The sequence below is a fragment of the Colias croceus genome, chromosome 12, assembly GCF_905220415.1.
Source record: "Colias croceus chromosome 12, ilColCroc2.1".
In the NCBI taxonomy this organism is placed as follows: domain Eukaryota; kingdom Metazoa; phylum Arthropoda; class Insecta; order Lepidoptera; family Pieridae; genus Colias; species Colias croceus.
The window spans coordinates 3,627,658-3,647,529 of NC_059548.1; the positions used below are offsets into that span (position 1 = coordinate 3,627,658).

General features: G+C 32.2%; 2 protein-coding genes across 2 annotated transcripts; one reads left to right on the forward strand and one right to left on the reverse strand.

Annotated features, from left to right (window-relative positions):
- The first annotated feature begins 3,170 nt into the window (after positions 1-3,170).
- Positions 3,171-17,091, forward strand: LOC123696016 (DNA repair protein RAD50). Its single transcript, XM_045641995.1, has 24 exons — positions 3,171-3,274; positions 3,372-3,654; positions 3,857-4,040; positions 4,240-4,425; positions 4,549-4,762; positions 4,925-5,016; positions 5,135-5,344; positions 5,823-5,989; positions 6,897-7,045; positions 8,061-8,175; positions 8,488-8,594; positions 9,082-9,208; positions 12,065-12,223; positions 12,443-12,556; positions 12,687-12,884; positions 13,301-13,447; positions 13,818-14,033; positions 14,281-14,441; positions 14,644-14,878; positions 15,156-15,362; positions 15,610-15,806; positions 16,109-16,213; positions 16,352-16,468; positions 16,705-17,091. Exons 2-24 carry the CDS (start codon positions 3,400-3,402, stop codon positions 16,949-16,951), a joined length of 3,909 nt encoding a protein of 1,302 aa, XP_045497951.1. The 5' UTR covers positions 3,171-3,274; positions 3,372-3,399; the 3' UTR covers positions 16,952-17,091.
- Positions 17,092-17,097: 6 nt separating this feature from the next.
- LOC123696028 (conserved oligomeric Golgi complex subunit 8) lies at positions 17,098-19,645 on the reverse strand. Its single transcript, XM_045642017.1, has 7 exons — positions 19,511-19,645; positions 19,118-19,424; positions 18,867-19,032; positions 18,534-18,629; positions 18,266-18,434; positions 17,937-18,100; positions 17,098-17,869 (listed from the first exon to the last, which is right to left on the reverse strand). The coding sequence occupies exons 1-7, from the start codon at positions 19,563-19,565 to the stop codon at positions 17,180-17,182; spliced, it is 1,647 nt and encodes a 548-aa protein (XP_045497973.1). The 5' UTR covers positions 19,566-19,645; the 3' UTR covers positions 17,098-17,179.
- Between the last annotated feature and the right edge of the window lie 227 nt (positions 19,646-19,872).

Consider the following 19,872-nt stretch of genomic DNA (forward strand, 5'->3'; position numbering starts at 1 on the left):
ATCGGCGCCGACAAGTTTGTTGAAACTTGTTGGAACTTGTCGGCGCCGATCAGCGCTTATCGGCGCATGTTCATATATTTTCCTGCGCGGGTTACCAGCGCCGATAAGCGCCGATAAGCGCTTATAAGCGCTTATAAGTTTCAAGCTTTCTTTCTGAATACGCCCTTAGAGTATTTATAAGTATAGAGTGCGAACCGTGCGAACAACGAAGTGGGAACAGTAGGCACAGGTGGGTACTGTTCTGTGGAACAACACGACGTTCCCGCCAGCGCGAGCGCGTGTAGTCGTGGTTGAGTGCTATCGAAGTGCGTTTCTCTAGGAATTTTTTTTCATATTTACGAATAATCATGGTGAAATATGCAGTTCTACCTTGCAAGAACGATACTAGAAAAAACACAAAATTGAAATCCAGTATCACATTTCATCGGTAGTCGATTGTTGTACTTGTTTTTATGAAAATAAATCTAGCGTCGCGGGGTGAAGGGGAAGTGGGAGGCGGACACGCGCAGGCTCGCTCGCGCACCCTTCGCACACCTCACTACCGCCACGTGATCGTAGTGATGTGACTTGACCAACGCTGTACTCGATAGTTTACTAGAAGAACTATATTTTAACATAATATTTTAATTATTTATTTTTTTAATAATTTATTTAACTTTAAAATTAAAACTCTTTTAAAAATGTAATTTATTAAAAGTAACATTATTATTATTGTTTGATTTATTATTAAAAAAATAGCACTAAACCCGATCTTTTATTTTATTAACTTTAATATTTAAGAAGTCCACACGTTTTTCTGATATTACAATTAAACATATTTTTTTAAAGTACTTATAATTAATACAAGAAATGTTCAAATGGAATAAACACACTTTATTCACTTGGCAAACAAATTTAAAATTACATATTTGTAATACTAAATTCATACATTTCTCCTATAATAACATATTGAACATAAAATTTACTTAGGATACATATTTATTTACATAACTTATCGATATCTCGGCACGCAATTGATACGGTCCATCCCTATTTGTCACGCACACATCTATATAGTATCTATGGCTCATCAATTTGTGCAATACACGCGCTCTAAGGGCGTATTCAGAAAGAAAGCTTGAAACTTATAAGCGCTTGTAAGCGCTTATCGGCGCTTGTCAGGCGCCATATAAAATTTGTTTTGGTCTGCTTCAACCTGCTTCCTTTGTGTAGAACGAACCAGCGTTGACAAGCACCGATAAGCGCTTATAAGTTTCAAGCTTTCTTACTGAATACGCTCTAAGCGCTCTTTACTACTGTTATATACTCTAAGGCCGCGTTTCCATCTGCAAGAAAACTTCCGCAAGTAAGGGCGTGTTCAAAAAGAAAGCTTGAAACTTATAAGCGCTTATCGGCGCTTGTCAACGCTGGTTCGTTCTACACAAAGGAAGCAGGTTGAAGCAGACCAAAACAAATTTTATATGGCGCCTGACAAGCGCCGATAAGCGCTTATAAGTTTCAAGCTTTCTTTCTGAATACGCCCTAATGTCCGACAGTCTGTCTGACAGCAGCTTGCAAGTCAAAGGTTGCCGTTTCCACCTACAAGTAAACTTGCAAGCTGCTGTCAGACAGACTGTCGCGTCGGTGGTCGGACATTTCCAAGACGTGTCCAAGACATTTCTTGTGGAAGTTTTCTTGCAGATGGAAACGCGGCCAAAGTCACATCCGTCAGGCGTCATATCCAATCACTTCGGTTCAAGAAGCTTATATCTAATACACTGGAGATTGCACTATGAACGTTGACTTGTCACGGGAAGGTATGACCTTGAATGACGCCTGGTTGTTTTTTGTCCCTTTCACACCTAACTTGGCAAGTTGGTGTGAAAGGGATGAAGGAACAACCAGGCGTCATTCAAGGTTATACCTTCCCGTGACTTGTCAACGTTCATAGTGCAATCTCCAGTGTATTAGATATAAGCTTAGAGTATATATACTATCTATAGAGTGCGAACAACCAAGTGGGAACAGTAGGCACAGGTGGGAACAACACGACGCTCCCGCCGCGAGCGCTCGCAGTCGTGGTTGAGTGCTCACGAAGTGCGTTGCTCTGGATTTTTTTCATATTTACGAATAAAAGGGGTGAAATGTGCAGTTCTATCTTGCAAAAACGATACTAGAAAATACACAAAATTGAAATCCACTATCACATTTCATCAGTAAGTCGATTGTTATACATAATTTTATGAAAATAAATCTAGCATCGCGGGGGTGAAGAGTAGGTGGGAGGCGGACACGCGCAGGCTCGCTCGCGCGCCTCACTGCCGCCACGTGATCGTAGTGATGTGACCTGACCAACGCTGTACTCGATATAAAGTTTACTAGAAGAACTATATTTTAACAAATTATTTATTTAACTTTAAAATTAAAACTCTTTTAAAAATGTATTATAAATAAATTTGTGGTGTGTTTTGTACGATACACTTTCTAAATTATGAATGCGAATGTATTATAGTGTAAATGTAAAGTATGTAATGTTACGATATATTTTCTGAACCGCTAAATTGATTTTGAAGACTTTGATAGTAAAATGGATAAAATTAAATAAAGAAATTATTAATATTATTTATTATATTATCATTTTAAATTATTAATTATTCCTTAATATTTTTTACCATTTTTCAAACATTATTATTATTGTTTGATTTATTATTAATAAATAGCACTAAACCCGATCCTTTATTTTATTAACTTTATTATTTAAAAAGTACTCACGTTTTTCTTATATTCCAATCAAACATATTTTTTTAAAGTACTTATAATTAATACAAGAAAATTTCTTATATAATATTTAATATTCAAATGGAATAAACAAACTTTATTCAGTTGGTAAACAAATTTAAAATTACATATTTATACTTTATTCACATATTTTTCCTTTAATAACTTATTGAACATAAAATTTACTTATGATACATATTTATTTACATAACTTATCGATAGTTTAACACGCAATTGATATCTACCCATCCCTATTTGTCACACACACATCTATATAGTATCTATAGCTCATCTGCCTACGATGCGCACTATGCAATTTGTGCAATACACTCGCTCTATACTATTGTAATATATACTCTAAGGATATAAGCTTCTTGCTTCGGTTTATCAATAGACAACTTGAACTGTCAACAATTCAGCATCAAAGACAACGACGCGGACGCCGGGAAAATAACCTTTTGTTGTCAGTTGTGTTCCAGTTCATCCGATTTTAATATTTGGATTTGTTTAAACATCGGTAATAATTAATCAACAGACTTCTAATTTCCATATAGTAATATACACATCAATGTAAAGGGTAACATATTCATAATCAATAACATCACTTTTCTCAGGAATGAATTGAGCATATTAAATATTACAATGGCGGGAATAAAATCTTTGGCGGTACGAGGTATCCGCAGTTTTGGTCCTGAAGAATGTGATGAGCAAAGGATTTCTTTTGAAAAACCATTAACTTTAATACTTGGCCAAAATGGGTGCGGTAAAACAACAATAATTGAATGTTTACGATATGCTGTAACAGGTCAAATGCCTCCGGGCAGCCGAAATGAATGCTTTGTACACGATGCTAAAGTAAACAGATCCACTGAAGTAATGGGACAAGTAAAATTAAAGGTATGGGAGTTTTATTATCCAGATAGAGGGTAATTCATTTTAAAAACTAATATGGTAAAATAGGATAATGTATTCAATGTATTAAAATATATTTAAACTTTTACACTATATGGTAATCAAAATTCTATATAATTTAACACAGTCCTTTTTAATCTTTTGCCTTATCCAACTTCAAAATAATTATGATGTTTTTTATTCTTAGATAGTGAACGCTAAAGATAAGCAACTGGAGGTCTCACGATCAATGAGAGTTACTGCACTACAAAAGAAAAAAACCAAGTTCCAGACTTTGGATTCCTTCCTTTCAGTTATAGATGAAAACGGAAAGACTAAAGATATATCTTCAAGATGCGCAGACTTAGATGTTGTTATGCATGAAGAACTGGGCAAGTTAACAATGATAATATTTATTAATTAGGTTTTGATATAAAACATTTGTTTTACAAAATATTGTTTGTGCAGGAATTTATTCATCTATTTAGATTTTAGATCAATCATATATTATGATAGATTCTTATGCTTAGAACAGTAATAAAATATGCACTGCAAATTATGTATGAATTAATAAATGATGATAATTTATAGGTGTATCAAAAGCCATTTTGAACTCTGTCATATTTTGCCATCAAGAAGATTCAAGTTGGCCTTTAGACGAGGGCAAAAAGGTGAAAGAAAGGTTTGATGAGATTTTTGATGCTGATAAGTACAGTGATTGTATTGATAAGTTGAGAAAAATCAGAAAGGAGTATGCTACAACACTTAAGTTACTTGGTAAGCATTTTAATTATGTAGAATACAATATAACTAATTTACTTAACATTTTTTTTTTTAAATAATAAAGATTTAGAGCATACATTTGTGTAAGATTTTACTATATATTTTTCTAACTTTCAGAACAAGAAGTTACCTTCTTAACAGATAAGAAGCAAGAATTAGATAAAAAGAAATTAGATGTTGTCAACACTGAATCTAGAATCTCAGAAGCTGAGTTGAAATTGAGTGAATTAACCCAAGAGCTTACTCCTATTACTGAAAAGATAACTGCCATTGTTGCATTACAAAAGAATTTAGTTTCTTTTGAGTCTAAAAAGGAAAAGATTAAGACTAGGTATGTTTTCTTTGTTTTTTTTTTATCTTATTTGATGATCATTTTCCGACAAAATACATTATGTAGGTTTCCTATCTGTTCTATCTCTTGTAGAAACAAAATAAAAATGTTATATCAATAATTGTAATGTACTAACTCATAAAAATGAATGAATAATTTCAGATTAGAACACTGCCAGACCCAAGAACAAGAACTCAAGAAAAGCATACAAAATGTTTATGAAGGAACAACACCTGAATTACAAGAAAATATCAGTATGTCATTTATGATTTAATTTTTTTTCAACAAATTTACCTAAAATATCGCCTTGCACTTTAGAAAAAAATCACAATTCTAATTATTCCAATTCTAATGAAAACATGTTATCCTTAGACAACTATGCAGCGACAGCTAAAACTAAGCAGAAAGAACTGGAGGAATCATACAAGAAGAATACTTCATTTAATAAAGAAGAAGAGAAAATAGCTAATGAAAAAACATCAAATGAAGTGAAATTCAACAAATTAATTATGTTGGAGAGCCAAAACCAGGAGAAAATTGATAAAAGAAATTCTTCAATTGTGGAGACTGGTAAACTTGCTGGTAAGTGCAAATAATTTTAAGGTCATTTACAATTATATTTCCCCTGAAACAATCTTACACATTTCAATTTGAAGAAGTATTTTCTATAGATTCTTATTTGTAATACATTACAAAAAGAGGAACATTGTCTTACCTTACGTCTTTATAGTTATGGTGTTTAATAGTAATTATTAATTAATAATAGTAAAATAATTACCTTTAAGGCTGGTTGTAGAGCTTGAACAACCATCAGTGCGTACACCAGTCGCGCTTGTCATATGTATGGAAATTCATAAAACCGTTCATAGCTAGACCGACCATACGCACGCGTATTGTCATGCGCAGTGTCATAATTGTTGATGCGTATCGTCAGGACCGACGGTATGCACTGACGGTCGGTCAAGCTCTGCAACCAGCCTAAAGAATAAACATATCAGCAACTAAAAATTTAAAACAAACAAATAAACAATAGAATAATAATAAAATTGTCTACAAACAGATCTAGAAATTGAGAAGGTGGAAACAGACGAAGACGCACAGAAAGGCATGAACACCATCACCCAAAAGATTAAGGAACTGCAGGACGACCTCAAGGAGCAGAAGGGGCTAGCTGATGATGAAGAGAAGAAGTTCCAGCATCATGTGGACCAGAGCAGGGACGCTTTGGTAAGTAATAAATATAATTCCTTAATAAGTGCAACTGTAAATGCATGGTTATGAAAGAACTGTCTTGTCTGTTTATCTAAAAAATCTTTAGGTACTATAAAAATTTGTCTTTCATCATTTTACTTTCAATTGGAAGTGATTGAAAAACGTATATTTTTTAAGTATTGTGCATTCGAGACATTCCTCGGAATAATTCGGAAAGATGTGAATACCATTGTTTTATTGTGAGTATCGTGAAGGCATCGCATGAAAACAAACGGGTTTGATAACAATATTATTCATATTTGTTAAATCAATCAACAGTTAAGTATTAATATAAATTTATAAAGAATAGAAAAAATTCGATCACGAGGCGGGACTCGAACCCGCATCCTTCGCGCCATTCCGGGGCGGATGCCTAACCAACTCAGCCACTCGTGACCCGCCCGAGTAATCGAATTTATTCTATCCTTTCAGTTTTATGTGTCTTAAGGGACACACCACGCGCCATCTATTGAAATGATTTAACAACCATCTCAACCAATATGAAGCACTTTTCAGTGAATACAATATTGTAACGATGGAACACGACCTTTTCTTGACCTTTTCTTCGGGTTCGAGTCCCGCCTCGTGATCGAATTTTTTCTATTCTTTATAAATTTATATTTATAAAGCATTTGAATGCCATAAAAACCAAAAAATATAAATTCAGTTAAGTATTAATTTAACATTATTGCATTTACCCCGGAATTACCCTAATGCACCTTACATATTACGTTGTATAGTAATTTTATATGCATAAACAGGAGTATAAAATAATTTCCATCATTCTGAACAGAACATAAATATACATAATTAAAATTGATCATAATATTTGTGCAAGAGAAATATTTTATATATGGCTTTAATAGTAATATGTTTATTACAGTCTAGACAAAAAGAAAAGATATCAAATAAAGAAGAAGACATTCAAACAAATAAGAAAGACATGGCGAAAATAGAGAAACAAATTACAGATGTGAATAAATCAAAGCAGAGATTGGAAACTGTTGAGGCAAAATTGAAGGCTGCTGAAGAGTAAGTACATTTTATTTTTTGAAGTTAAACTTCTTTAGGCGCGTTGAGAGTAAAATTTCAAGGTGGCGTCATGGCAATGCTGTCACGTCTTGGAGTAAGGCGGCGATTTTGGTATCTTGGATCTCGCCAAAGAAGTTTCATTTCTGAAATGTTGCTCGGCACACACACTGTTTTTTTTAATATTGTGTATTTTTTGAAGGAAACATTTTACTGACAGACAACCACAAACAGCCATACTTTGTTCAGCATACACTTGTCATTTATTTGTAAAAATTAATGCTGATTTACTTATTGCCTAATAATTTTTTGATTGATTGAGATCAAAATCAATTTTAATTTTCAGATATTTTTATCTCAACAATTACATTTATGGTATGTTACAAACCAACAGTTACACCACGATCTTAAAATTCGAACAGTTAAAGACGAAATCAAGCACTCTATGAGCTCCTACAGAAAAAGACTTGATGAACATCCGAATTCTTTGGCCATGGATTTAATGAAAAACGACACAAAATTCCAAAGACTAAAAAGAAAAGCTCCCATAGATTTATAAAAAAAAAAAAAAAATTCAAAAAAAAATAATAATAATACGGCTGGCATCACTGGATCGCCTGCCCTACAAGTCTCAATCCATTCATAACCAAGTGCTGAATGTTCTTGAACAGATTGCATTTATACATACAAAAAAAAAAAAAAAAAAAACAATTACATTTACCTTCCCAATTACTTCTATAATATTTGTCATTCTTACCATAATTTATATATTTTTATACAACATTATTATTATTATTTATTTATTTTTTTTTTTCTTTTTCTCTCGACCTACCTTCACAACTTAATTGAGCTGATTACCTTCTGCCCTGGTTGCCTGGAAGAGATCACTACTAAGTGATAAGGCCGCCAAATACACTAAACTGCTCCTTGCTTTTATTTTTGTATGCTCTAGTATGTAAGTCTGTTTAGTTGTATTAAAGAGTAAAATAAATAAATAAATAAAATAAATATTTTATAGGGACTTTGAACGGATCCAAAATGAACTCAACACTGAAGAGAGACAAAAGGAAATAAATGAAAATGAAAAACTCATTGAAACTAACGAACAAGAGCTGGAAGTATTAAATGAAAAGGTACAATTATTTTATCTATACTAATATTATAAAGCTGAAGAGTTTGTTTATTTGAACGCGCTAATCTCGGGAACTACTGGTCCAATTTGCAAAATTCTTTCAGTGTTAGATAGCCCGTTTATCGAGGCAGGCTATATATCATCACGGTTAGACCAACAGGAGCGGAGCCACACGGGTAAAACCGCGCGGCACAGCTAGTTAATAATATATCCATTATTATATTAATGTTTTATATACAGTATTAATTTCTTATTACTAACATAGGTAATATAATTCAAGTAAGTATGATGTAACAATCAAAATTATTTCCAGGTAACAAAACTACAAAAACAAACAGCAAAAATTAAGGAGAGGGATATGATTGAGGAATCATTAAAACAAAAAGAAAAGCAATTGACAGTTTTAAAGAACAAACACAAGTATGTAAATAGTTATGGTTTGGTTATTTTATATTTTCAATTTAAAAACCCATACTTTTAAGTATTTATTCAACATCAAACAATGTAAACTTCTATACTTAAATCAATACTAATATTATAAAGCTGAAGAGTTTGTTTGTTTGTTTCTTTGAACGCGCGAATCTCTGGAACTACTGGTCCGTTTTGAAAAATTCTTTCGCTGTTAGATAGCTCATTTATCAAGGAAGGCTATAGGCATCATCACGCTACGACCAACAGGAGTAGAGCCACGGGGATGAAACCGCGCGGAGCAGCTAGTAATAAATAAAAAATATATTGAGAGTTATTGCAGGAATTCCTTCTTATCTGAAACTACTGATCCCATTTTCAATTTCTGATATTCAACCAATTTACCAACAGAAATGCACATGAATAAGCAGAATCTCAGAAAAAATATGTAAATTTGAAGGAAACCTACATTAACTTTTACACTAATATTTTATTCCAGAGAGAATTTAACTGAACTATTAGGAGACATTCAAAGTAATTACGCTGTATCTGTGAACAAATTGGAATGTGAACTTAGATCTGAAGTAGATTCTGCCAAACAGAAGATCAAAGAGAAGCAAATGGAAGTATGTATATTTTAGGGGAGTCCTTTCAGCGAAGCGGAGTAAAATTGGTTTGCAAGATCAAATTTTTCATGTATTTGCAATTATATGACGCTTCTAGAAAAAATAATCAATACACTTCAAGATATTTCCTAAAAAGTGTGCTAATTTGTTACACAACCACGTGTATTTTGTTCGATCATATAAAATCATAAAAATAGGCTAAAATAAAGATCGAAAACGAATTATTTATTAATGAAATTTCTGATTTTGGAAATAATTTTTATATAAGGATATGTATTTTGATGTACTGCAGAAAACGTGCTAAATTTTGGTTTTCTACTGAAGCCCTGTAATTATTAAATACATATTATATCTCAGAACTTAACGTTGCCCAGCGTTTTCTTTACAAACCGCGCTGCCCGCTACCCCGCCAGTCCTGATCAGGCGCTTGCTAACGTAGGACCTGTGTCAAATTATCTCCGCTCGATTTTAAGTTTTGAGTAAAGATAAATTATTGAAAATGGGTAACAAAACAAACAAAATTCGGAAGAAAGCAGTGTCAGTATCACAAAAAAGGACAGGAAAAGAGAACTAGTATGTAAATTGAGTAATATGATAAAAACGTAGTTACTTGATGCCACAGAATAAAAATATCAGTTGGTCATAAAGTTTCACCTCGTATGCTTTTATTTCAAAACGATAAAAGCTGCGTTACTGTGAAATAAGAGTTTAGTTTATAATAATTTGTTTTATATATATAATACTAGTGGTCCGCCCCGGCTTCGCCCGTGGTACATATTTCGCAATAAAAGGTAGCCTATGCCTTTTCTCGGGTATCAAAATATCTCTATACCAAATTTCATGCAAATTGGTTCAGTAGTTTAGGCGTGATTGAGTAACAGACAGACAGACAGAGTTACGTTCGCATTTATAATATTAGTATGGATTATTATTACGTAATTGGTGTATTATTTGCATAATTTTGGGGTATAATTATTAATTACAGTTGTTTATTTTAAGGAAAAAAACAATAATGATTATTTGTTAAAAAATAATTGATAATAGTCAAATAATAATGATTATTGACTAATAATAATTATTAATCACTACAGTAAAAGTTCCTTATTGGCGGGGTATATGTTCCATAAAATATATGCCTCGAATACAGAAACCGTGAATACGGAATGGTAATTATTATATGGGATTATAGGTTCTACGTTATACGTTCCTAGGTGACGATTGAGATTTTTTTCGTGTCTCATTTTTTTTAGTTGACATTATAAATTTATAAACTAGGAAGAGTGCAGTAGACGTTACTCGATCACAATTATTTTTGTAACGAATGTGAAAGACGAAACCTATAAAACACGCAAAGCGGCTTTTACTATAAACGGAACTACATTTAAAAATATACTTTATTTATTGAGTTATAAGGTTGCTTCCATTCTGTTTATTTACATTCTCAAAAACATCAATCGCGGCAAAGGCGGCTTGCGACAAAGGCGGCTTGGGTCAAAGGCCTCGGCGATATCATTAATTAACAACATAATATTATGTACTTTAGGCTAACTTGTAATAAGATCTATTTTACTTTCTTATTAGTCCATTTGACAAGGATATTGTGTTAGATACCTATTGGAATAATTTTATTATTATGTATGTACTTATTAAATCCGCGAATAAAAAAATTTTTAGTCGCGAATATAGAAATTGGGTCGCATTTTTTTAATTCCCGAATAGTGAAAACGCGAATAAAGGAAGCGCGAATAAGGAACTTTTACTGTATAATAGATGATAATAGTTAGTTCATAATCATTGTTATTATAGTTCATTGAAAAGTTACATTTGGGGTTGCGTTTTTTAGGAGGACGCATTTTATTTTTTTGATGTGTAGGGGGGGTTAGTGTGAAGCTATCACCAAGTTTGTGGGGTCGCCACCCTTGTCCCACGGCCGCCATCTTAAAAATAGCGCTTAATATGGTTTTTATGATATATCTCTTAAACTATTAATCTGATAAAAAAAAATTGTCAACATTATTTGTTGCAAATTAAATTTTCTACAATTTTGGTCCAGTAACTTTTTGTCATAGAACTATAAATAAAAATGTTATGAGTGAAAATGTTCAGAAATTAGCGATATTTATATTTTTCAATAAAACTTTTTTTTTATAATTTTACGAAGAAATAATATCAGACCATTTTTGTAGATTGTTGTAGTATTGTAGTTATATTGTAATACACGCGCTCTATACTATTCTAATATAATACTCTAAGCTTCTACTGGTAGCAGCAAGTAATATTTATTAGTTACACCAAGTACTTCCATAATTATGTTGTGCTAATTAATAAATTCCTAGTACCTACTTATCTCAGTTTATAAAGTTGTAAATGATTTCTTTATTTACTTTTATATTTACAATCTGACACAAACACTTTTACATTGCTTACATAATAAAAATTGATCACAATTTACTTTTGATATAAGTATTTTACACTGTGGCATAGCGCTAACGTTACGAAAAACAAACGACGCGAGGAGCGCGAGGAGCGCGTGTCACGCGAACGGCCCCGCACACCTCACCTCCAATCTTGCCTCGCGTTGAAATACCTCGCGTTAATATTTTACCTGTTTTTATCAAATACTGTACTTATATATCTGTGTTCATCAAAAAAAGAATTTATTTTAACTGTTGAATATAAATTACGCCATTCAAAGAAAAAAACACTTCTGAAGTGTTATTTAACAATTAAGTATTCATATTTCAAAATTTGTTTCATTTTTCTATTTGAATTGTCATATAAAAAAGGAAATAAAATTAAAGACTTTTGCATAAACAAAGGGCATTTTTTAATTTTAAAATATCATCTCAATTTCAGATAACTCGTTTAGAAGCCGATCGTAAGCACGCCCGCGACCAACTGAACGAGCGTAAAGCGGAACTCACAAAAGCAGAGGATCAAATGTATAAAGCTTGTGGCACACAGACGTACGATGCTACGCTGGCTAAAGTAACCGCCACTGTGGAAAAACTTCAGGTATTTATATTGTTTTATTTTTTTATTACTTGTTTCAATGGAAGTGACAGAGGGCGCAATTAGTTGAAATGTGTTAATTTTTGTTAAAATTATTTTGTGTAACAATTGATAAGTTAAATTTTGTTTTGATTTCCAAAGCAATATAATTGTACAGAATTTGACAGAAAATACATTTGCGTAAATTAACTTTGTATCATTCTAATACATTCGTTTTTACAGGATGAACAAAATGTTCTACAATCATCAATGTTTATAATAGCTAAGTATAAAAATCAACTGAAGGACAATAACTGCTGCCCACTGTGCAACCGAGGTTTTGAAACAGACACGGAGGTTTGTTATACATACATTTAAAAACTATATAATTTTCTTAAAAATGTATAACTAATTTAGTATAAAATAAAATATGTATATTTTGAACCAGTTGTTATATCGATTTTATGTTAATATCTAATTTTTTTAGGTATCAGATCTCATAACACAATTAACAACTCAAGTGATGAATGTGCCCGCCAAGCTCGAAAAAGTAACAGAGGAATTACAGAAGTCCTCTGCGAAGAAAGATGATTTGCTCAGTATGAAGTCACTCAATGAGAGAATTATCAACCTCAAAGAGAAGGAGATACCGAAGTTGGAGAAACGTCTTAGCGATATTGACACTGTAAGTTGTTTATTATTGATGGTTTGATTGAAGTTAAGTCATAGGTTATAGTTACTTTATAATATGTATTGCCTATTTGCATAAGCATGTACCTAGTAGGATGAGATGCAACACAATATTGTGATATTGAACATAACTAAGTAAATTGCATGTTATAATTATTCTAAACATTATTATGAATAAATAATTGACACAGATATACATTACAGTAAGATAATGTTCTTTAATTTTGTATTTACATCTTTATTATCTATAGACTTTTAAAATTACGAGTTACATACATTTTATTTCTCTTAAATTACAGAGTATCCTGCAAGAGATTGTTCATAAGCGATAAGGTCTATGTACTAAACCTTATTTACATATAAGTTAAATGGTGTACACTGTACAATAAAAAGTAAAATAAATTATTTCAGAAAATATCCAGCGCTACAGAGGAAACGGACGAGTTATCTATGACCATGATAGAGCCGGAAAAGCGCTTGCAAACCGCGCGTGCGCTCGCCGGCGACATGCCGCTGCTAGACCGCTTCACTAACGAGCTGAAGACCGCTAATAAAGATGTGAGATCATATTTTTTTTATAAATTCTTTTAAATAAATGTTTTTAGGTTGTTTGGAATTATAAAGATTTGCATTCTTATTCTTATTTTTTTTTGAAATTACTCCCATATAATATGTTCTCTAAATTTAAGTTGTTTAAATTCATAAGAAATTATGATTCGGAAAGGAATCTATTTTCATACGAAATAATCATTGTGGACTGACTGACAATATTAATATAGTTATTTATGTTTTAAACTGACTTTACAAGTACCAAAGAAAAGGAAAAGTAAAATTTTTAACAGCACTACCGGGTAGCACATTTTCATAACATTCATTCATTAGCAAAATATGTATTTCTGCCCCTAAAAAGATTGTTTTTGGCTAACAGCTAGAAGCAATAAAAGCGCAATGCACGGACATAATAACGGACATAACGCTCGACGAAGCGACAACGCAGCAAACGTCGGTGCGGCAACGTCTCTCCGCGTTGCGGGCGCAAGTCAAGAGCGCGCAAACTGCGCTCAATGCACATAATAAGAAACTGCATAACGCCACTGAGAAGAAGATCAAGTTGAAGGAGGAAGTCGTTAATATTCAGAAGAAGGTAAGTTTTATTTAATATTTGATTAATATGAGACTTCATTCTTGAACACATAGAAATAAACTGAATTAAGTACCAAGAAAATTCAAGACTGCTAGCAATACAATATAAAGATATTATTATAGTAGAGAATATAATTTTATTAAAATTAGGTTGTTCTTTTTTTGATATATTTTAATTATCTTATAAAAAGGACTCGCTACTTCATATTGATCGTAATTGAATCTTGTACATTTTTTTTCCCGTTTAGGTTCAAGATCTAGTCAACCTGCAAGAAAACCTGAAGACAATGGAAGAAAACAAAGAGAAATATTTGGTTGAATTAAAAGAACTGCAAGAAGGTATCGCGCCGCTCGAAGCCGATCTCAAAGAGAAACAAAATGCAAAGAATGAGGTCGTTAAAAAGAATAGGTGAGTGATTTATTGATATTTCTCCATTTTTATTGTAAGTTATAACATCTTTGCACGTCTTTTCTTTGTTAAACATTTGTATTTGATAATTATTATTTGAATACATTTTATTATTTAAAAGAATTAAAGCCAAATTTGTTAAAAAACATTGAATTATGTGTTTTTGTATATTATATTGTTTTAATGCTAATAAACTTTTCAGAAACGAAATAGATATAAAAAATAATTACATAATGAAAGTCGTAAACGCGTTCGACAAAGTAAAGATCATAGACTTGGAGATCCGTCAACATAAAGAGAGAAACATCCAGAAGAAAATGGACGAAATTAAAGAAGCAAATGAGAAGTTGATGGAAAAACAGAAACAGATTATGGCCGACCGGGATGTTCTCACTAAGAAGATAGATAGCTTGAGGGATGAGCTAGCTAAACAGGAGGTATGTTGAAATATGTCTTAAATATTTATTCAGTAATTGAATCATGTAGTTTGAATTTTATAAGTTTGTTTATATATTAGTCTATAGTATGTAATATCATTCTCTGGATCTTCTATCTCTATCTTTTTGGTACGCATAATTATTCACAAGATATCACACTGACTCTTTAGCCATGTGCTTATAAAACTATACAAGTTTATCACTGTATAGTTTATGTGATAAAGTTCTTTTGAAATAAAAATGGTGAAGAGTTAACCCAATTTCTATTTTTTTACAGATATACAAACGTAATTTAGACGACAACTTAAAATTACGTAAAGCGCAAACTGAAATCGAGAATTGTGAGAAGGAGTTGGCGGAAATCAACGAGAAACTGAGCGGAGTTAATACGGAGATGTTGTCTCAGAAAGAAGAACTGATTTCCAAACAGACTAAGATATTTAGAGAGAAAGCGCAGACTGAGGGCATGTTGGGAGAGATGAAGGTAATGTGAATTTAAATATGTTTTTTTTTTTTATATTATGGTCCTACTATGGATAAATATTTCTTGAATTACTTGCATGACATGAACAATTTTGAACTTAATAGTTTTCCTTGGTTAGCTTCATTAACGTAAGGAAAGTGTTAATTTTTATTCAAATTATGTATACATCTTTTCGACATTTTTCAATCTAACTGTATTTACATTTTTACGGCGACACACACACCTCACATCACAATACGTGTCACAGGCGAGCCTGAAGCAGTTCCGCGCGGAGCTGAAGGCGAGCGGCAACGCGGGCGTGGAGGCGCGCCACCGCGAGCGGCTGTGCTCGCTGCACGTGACGCGCGCTGTGGACCGCGACGCGCGCGACCTGCTCGCCGCGCTCGACCGCTGCCTGCTGCAGTTCCACCGCGACAAGATGGAGAACATCAACCTCATCATACGGTACGGTACATCCGCTCGCTGCACGTGCACCGCGCCGTGGCATAGGTGATGTGCAGTGTATGGACTAAAGCCGTTCATTTTATAGGACTAATATCGCAATCACCATTATATAGTGGAACCTGGTTATGTATGGAACTTGACAATGTTCAACCTGATTGTAAGGAACATGAATCTCATATCTTTATACTTATGAGTCATATGATTGTTGTCTCAAAGACAGAAATCTGTAACGCTGTTTGTATAACACGGCGTGTTAAAGCAATTAGGTTATTAACAAAAGCAATTTTTTTTACCTGTTACAGTGAAATGTGGAGAAAAATATACAGAGGAAATGATATCGACTATATAGAAATTAAAACCGAGGGTACTATGAATGCTGACTCGGATCGTCGTAAATATGATTACAGGTATTTATTGTGCAAGTGTATATGACAAAAGAATTTTTCTAATTTTTTTTTAAGAAATTTAGTCATCAAATTTTATTTTATTATTAATATGATTTTTTCAATAGTATATCTTGATATAAAACGCTTTTTTTATCACAGGGTAGTCCAATGTAAAAATGGTGTTGAAATAGATATGCGTGGTCGCTGCAGTGCAGGACAGAAGGTGCTAGCCTGCCTCATCATACGTCTGGCTTTAGCTGAAACATTTAGTTCCAAGTAAGTTTCAGCCCTTTATTTTAACTGAATTGTTCAAAATAAGAGATTCGTTTGTATATCCACACAAAGATTTTGTGGCTGTTTTTATTTATAAAATAAAAATAATAATAAATAATAAACTAACTAACCTTTGGATAGTTAATTTGAATTAAAAAAAATTGTTTTACATACTGATGCTCTGAGTTTTTAGATTTGACCCAAAAAAATACTTATTTATTAAGTACATAAAATTACAGATTCGGTATCCTCGCGCTAGATGAGCCGACAACGAATTTAGATCAAGAGAACATTCACAGTTTGTGTTCTGCTCTCGGAGAAATAGTTCAAGAGAGAATGACCCAGAAGAACTTCATGTTTATCATCATCACCCACGACAGGGAGTTCATCGAATCTCTGGGAAATATAGATAAAGTCACACATTATTACGAAGTTTCCAGAAATGAAGAAGGGAAGTCTAGAATTAAGAAAATCAGATTTACATAAAAAATCATAATGTTCATTTCATTCCAACATCTTACTGTAAGATGATTATCGGAGAAAATATCTATAAAATGCCTTAAACTTCTTTTATAACACAAAATTGTTATTTTATAGGAATAATAAAACAATTTTTTAGTTAATAATAAACAGTTTTATTTCATAACCTGATTACTTATATCCCTAATATAAATATATAATAATTTATTATAATAATTATTCATACAAAGTCAATTACATAGAAAAACCTGTGATATTATTTAACGGTTGACATAATTTTGCTTGATCTATGTACAGGATTTTACTTTCTTGTAAAACAGTAAGAGTAACACCTAGCGTTTCGGCTATTTGTGATGGAGGGAAAGAAATCGACAAACATTTGGATATATATGGCACTAAATCCTCAGTAAAACAAACGCAAAACGAACAATAATTTTGCCTCTCAATATCAGTAAAAGCTTGTTGCTCTCTGTGATAAAATGAAATAAGAATCTGTACAGCTTTTTCAAATGATTTCCGAAAACCATTATAAACATCCTTTACGAGATTTAATGGCGCTGTTACTCTCATTGAATTCAGAACATTTAATAAGCCATTACAATACTCAGCTAAAGGATAATAATCTAGTAAAATTTCCGGAGGACCAGATGCCAGGTTTTCATTTATTGGTCTTGGTACATTTTTTATACTAGCAACTTTGTATGTTTTCATGTATAGTTCAAAATTGTTATCAGCCTTCTCTATGCCAGCATTAAATTGCATCAAAACATTGTTCCTAAATAAAGGAGTAAGCACACATCTCAAATCGGCTCCCACCCTTCCAAATGACAGGCACAAATACATACACTGGTTTAATAGTGACTCAAAGCTTGTCTCATCTTCTTTATGTAAGTTTTGATTTAGAGTATTTGCTAATTCTTCAACCTGCGAGGAAAACAATTATTAATAGTAACAAAAATAGATATTTATGTTTTATAAGATTTTCCCCTACCTTTTGCTTTAACCAGCAAGACAGTGCACTAGTTCCACTTAATTCATCATCCCTCACTTTAGACTCTTGGGAGTCAGATAAAAATATAGATTTGTGCTGAGTAAGAACATTGAATAAATGAATCCTGTGCAGTTCAACAATTCTTCTTAGCAATTTATCAGGGGCTAAAAAAAGTTATATTTAGCATGTATTTGGTTATTAGTAACATAATAAGTAATAAGTAAAATACAAATGGTAAAATATTCATTTCAAAAACAAAATTGTATTACAACGAGATTGTATGCTTAATATTTGAATAAATAATTTTTTTTACTTTAAAAAAAACTTACATTCTGTACTCTTAGCATCTTCTAGAGCTTTTTCAAACCAAGCATTCCTGGCTTTAAGAAAATGTAAATGTAAGCCATCTGAAGTGGCGTTTTTGTTACCATTGGTATAGTTTTGTTCCTCCTCAGTGGATTTAAATACAATATTGGCTCGTCGCAAATAACCCAAAATCTGTATTAAATAACAAAAAATTAGTCAGAACATTCAAATATTTTTTTCTACAAAGAGCAAATTTTTCATTAAAAATCATGCAACGGTGAATTTACTTACTTGTAAACACTGTGGCAATGGTAAATCATAATGCAGTTGATTGAAGAGATGATACAAAGTTTCATACCATAAAGTCATTATTTCCCTAGTAGTATTCTAGAAAGTAAAAGATATTTTTAATTATACTGATAGTAAACATTCAAATCAAAAGACCATTCATATCTAGTTACAAATAAAGACAATTAAAATACTGAATTTTCAAATAAAAGCATAATGCTTTAAACTTTGAAATGTAATATTTACTGAGAACATGTCTTATTGGTGTATATTTACGTCTGGGAGTTGGACAACAATTAATAACTAGTAACTCATTATAGCAATATTAATGATTACCTGAACAATTGGAATATTTGAATATCTCTTTGATAAATTCCGTACAAATGTGAATATATCAAGCGCACTCTCATAGTCCTCTGAATTTAAGGCTTCTCTCATTAAAGATGGCAATTCTAAGAGTTCAAGCAATTTATCACTTTGATTCCTGATGTTACTATATTGTCTGAAACAGTTTTAAAGTGTAATTCTAATGTTATGTAAATAATAACTTATGCCATTATATTAAAATAAAGTCATGATTAGCTTACTTTTTGTCTTCAACTATATCCGAAGCAGCTTGTGAGAATTTTTCACATTCTGTCACAAATGTTGGTGTTGTTTCCAAAAATACTGCTAAAGAATCTTTTGATTTGCCAAGATCTTTCATTATTGTTCGCGATATCTCAGCCGTTTCAACGAAGGTTTTGTAGTTTGAGAAAGCCAAATCTTGTGTTTGCTCAGTTAAATGTTTCATTTCATCAGTTAAACGCTCAGGTTCTTTGGCAATTTGTTCCCAATTTTGGGAACCAACCTTTTTTATATAATCTGATATATCCGAGAAATATTCAGCATTTTCTAAAAGAAAATAAAAATTGGTGATTCGGATTAGCCTCAACGAATAGTTCAACCTATATAGTTAGTATATTACTGTGAAGGTTTACCTGTGGAAGAATCCGGAAATAATAATTGACACAATTCTCTTAATTCTTGTGCCATTATACTAATAAAGTAATAAACTTGTTTATAGTGTATTTAATTTTCTGTATTTACGCAAAATTGCTTGTTTACGTGTTTTATTGACAACTAGGTACCTATAATCTGTGCTATAATCTGACAATTGAATAATGACAATGACAGCACAATTCACAAAATATGCTAATGTTAACTTTCATAGATCTGTGGTTAACAGCTCAGAGCAATAAACCTATAGAGTTCTTATATTGAGACAGAACAAAATACATATTTTCTAATCTACTTACTCTTAGTCAATAACAGCATAAGCCAGATTGAGATAGCGATAGAG

Excerpts from the sequence above, each read along its gene's own strand:
- LOC123696016 (XM_045641995.1), top strand. The coding sequence starts at position 3,400 with ATGGCGGGAATAAAATCTTTGGCGGTACGAGGTATCCGCAGTTTTGGT. Across the intron at positions 5,345-5,822 it reads GGAGACTGGTAAACTTGCTG|ATCTAGAAATTGAGAAGGTG; the intron begins GTAAGTGCAAAT and ends GTCTACAAACAG. Across the intron at positions 5,990-6,896 it reads ACCAGAGCAGGGACGCTTTG|TCTAGACAAAAAGAAAAGAT; the intron begins GTAAGTAATAAA and ends TGTTTATTACAG.
- LOC123696028 (XM_045642017.1), bottom strand. The coding sequence starts at position 19,565 with ATGGCACAAGAATTAAGAGAATTGTGTCAATTATTATTTCCGGATTCT. Across the intron at positions 18,435-18,533 it reads CATTGCCACAGTGTTTACAA|ATTTTGGGTTATTTGCGACG; the intron begins GTAAGTAAATTC and ends TATTTAATACAG. Across the intron at positions 18,101-18,265 it reads AGATGCTAAGAGTACAGAAT|CCCCTGATAAATTGCTAAGA; the intron begins GTAAGTTTTTTT and ends AACTTTTTTTAG.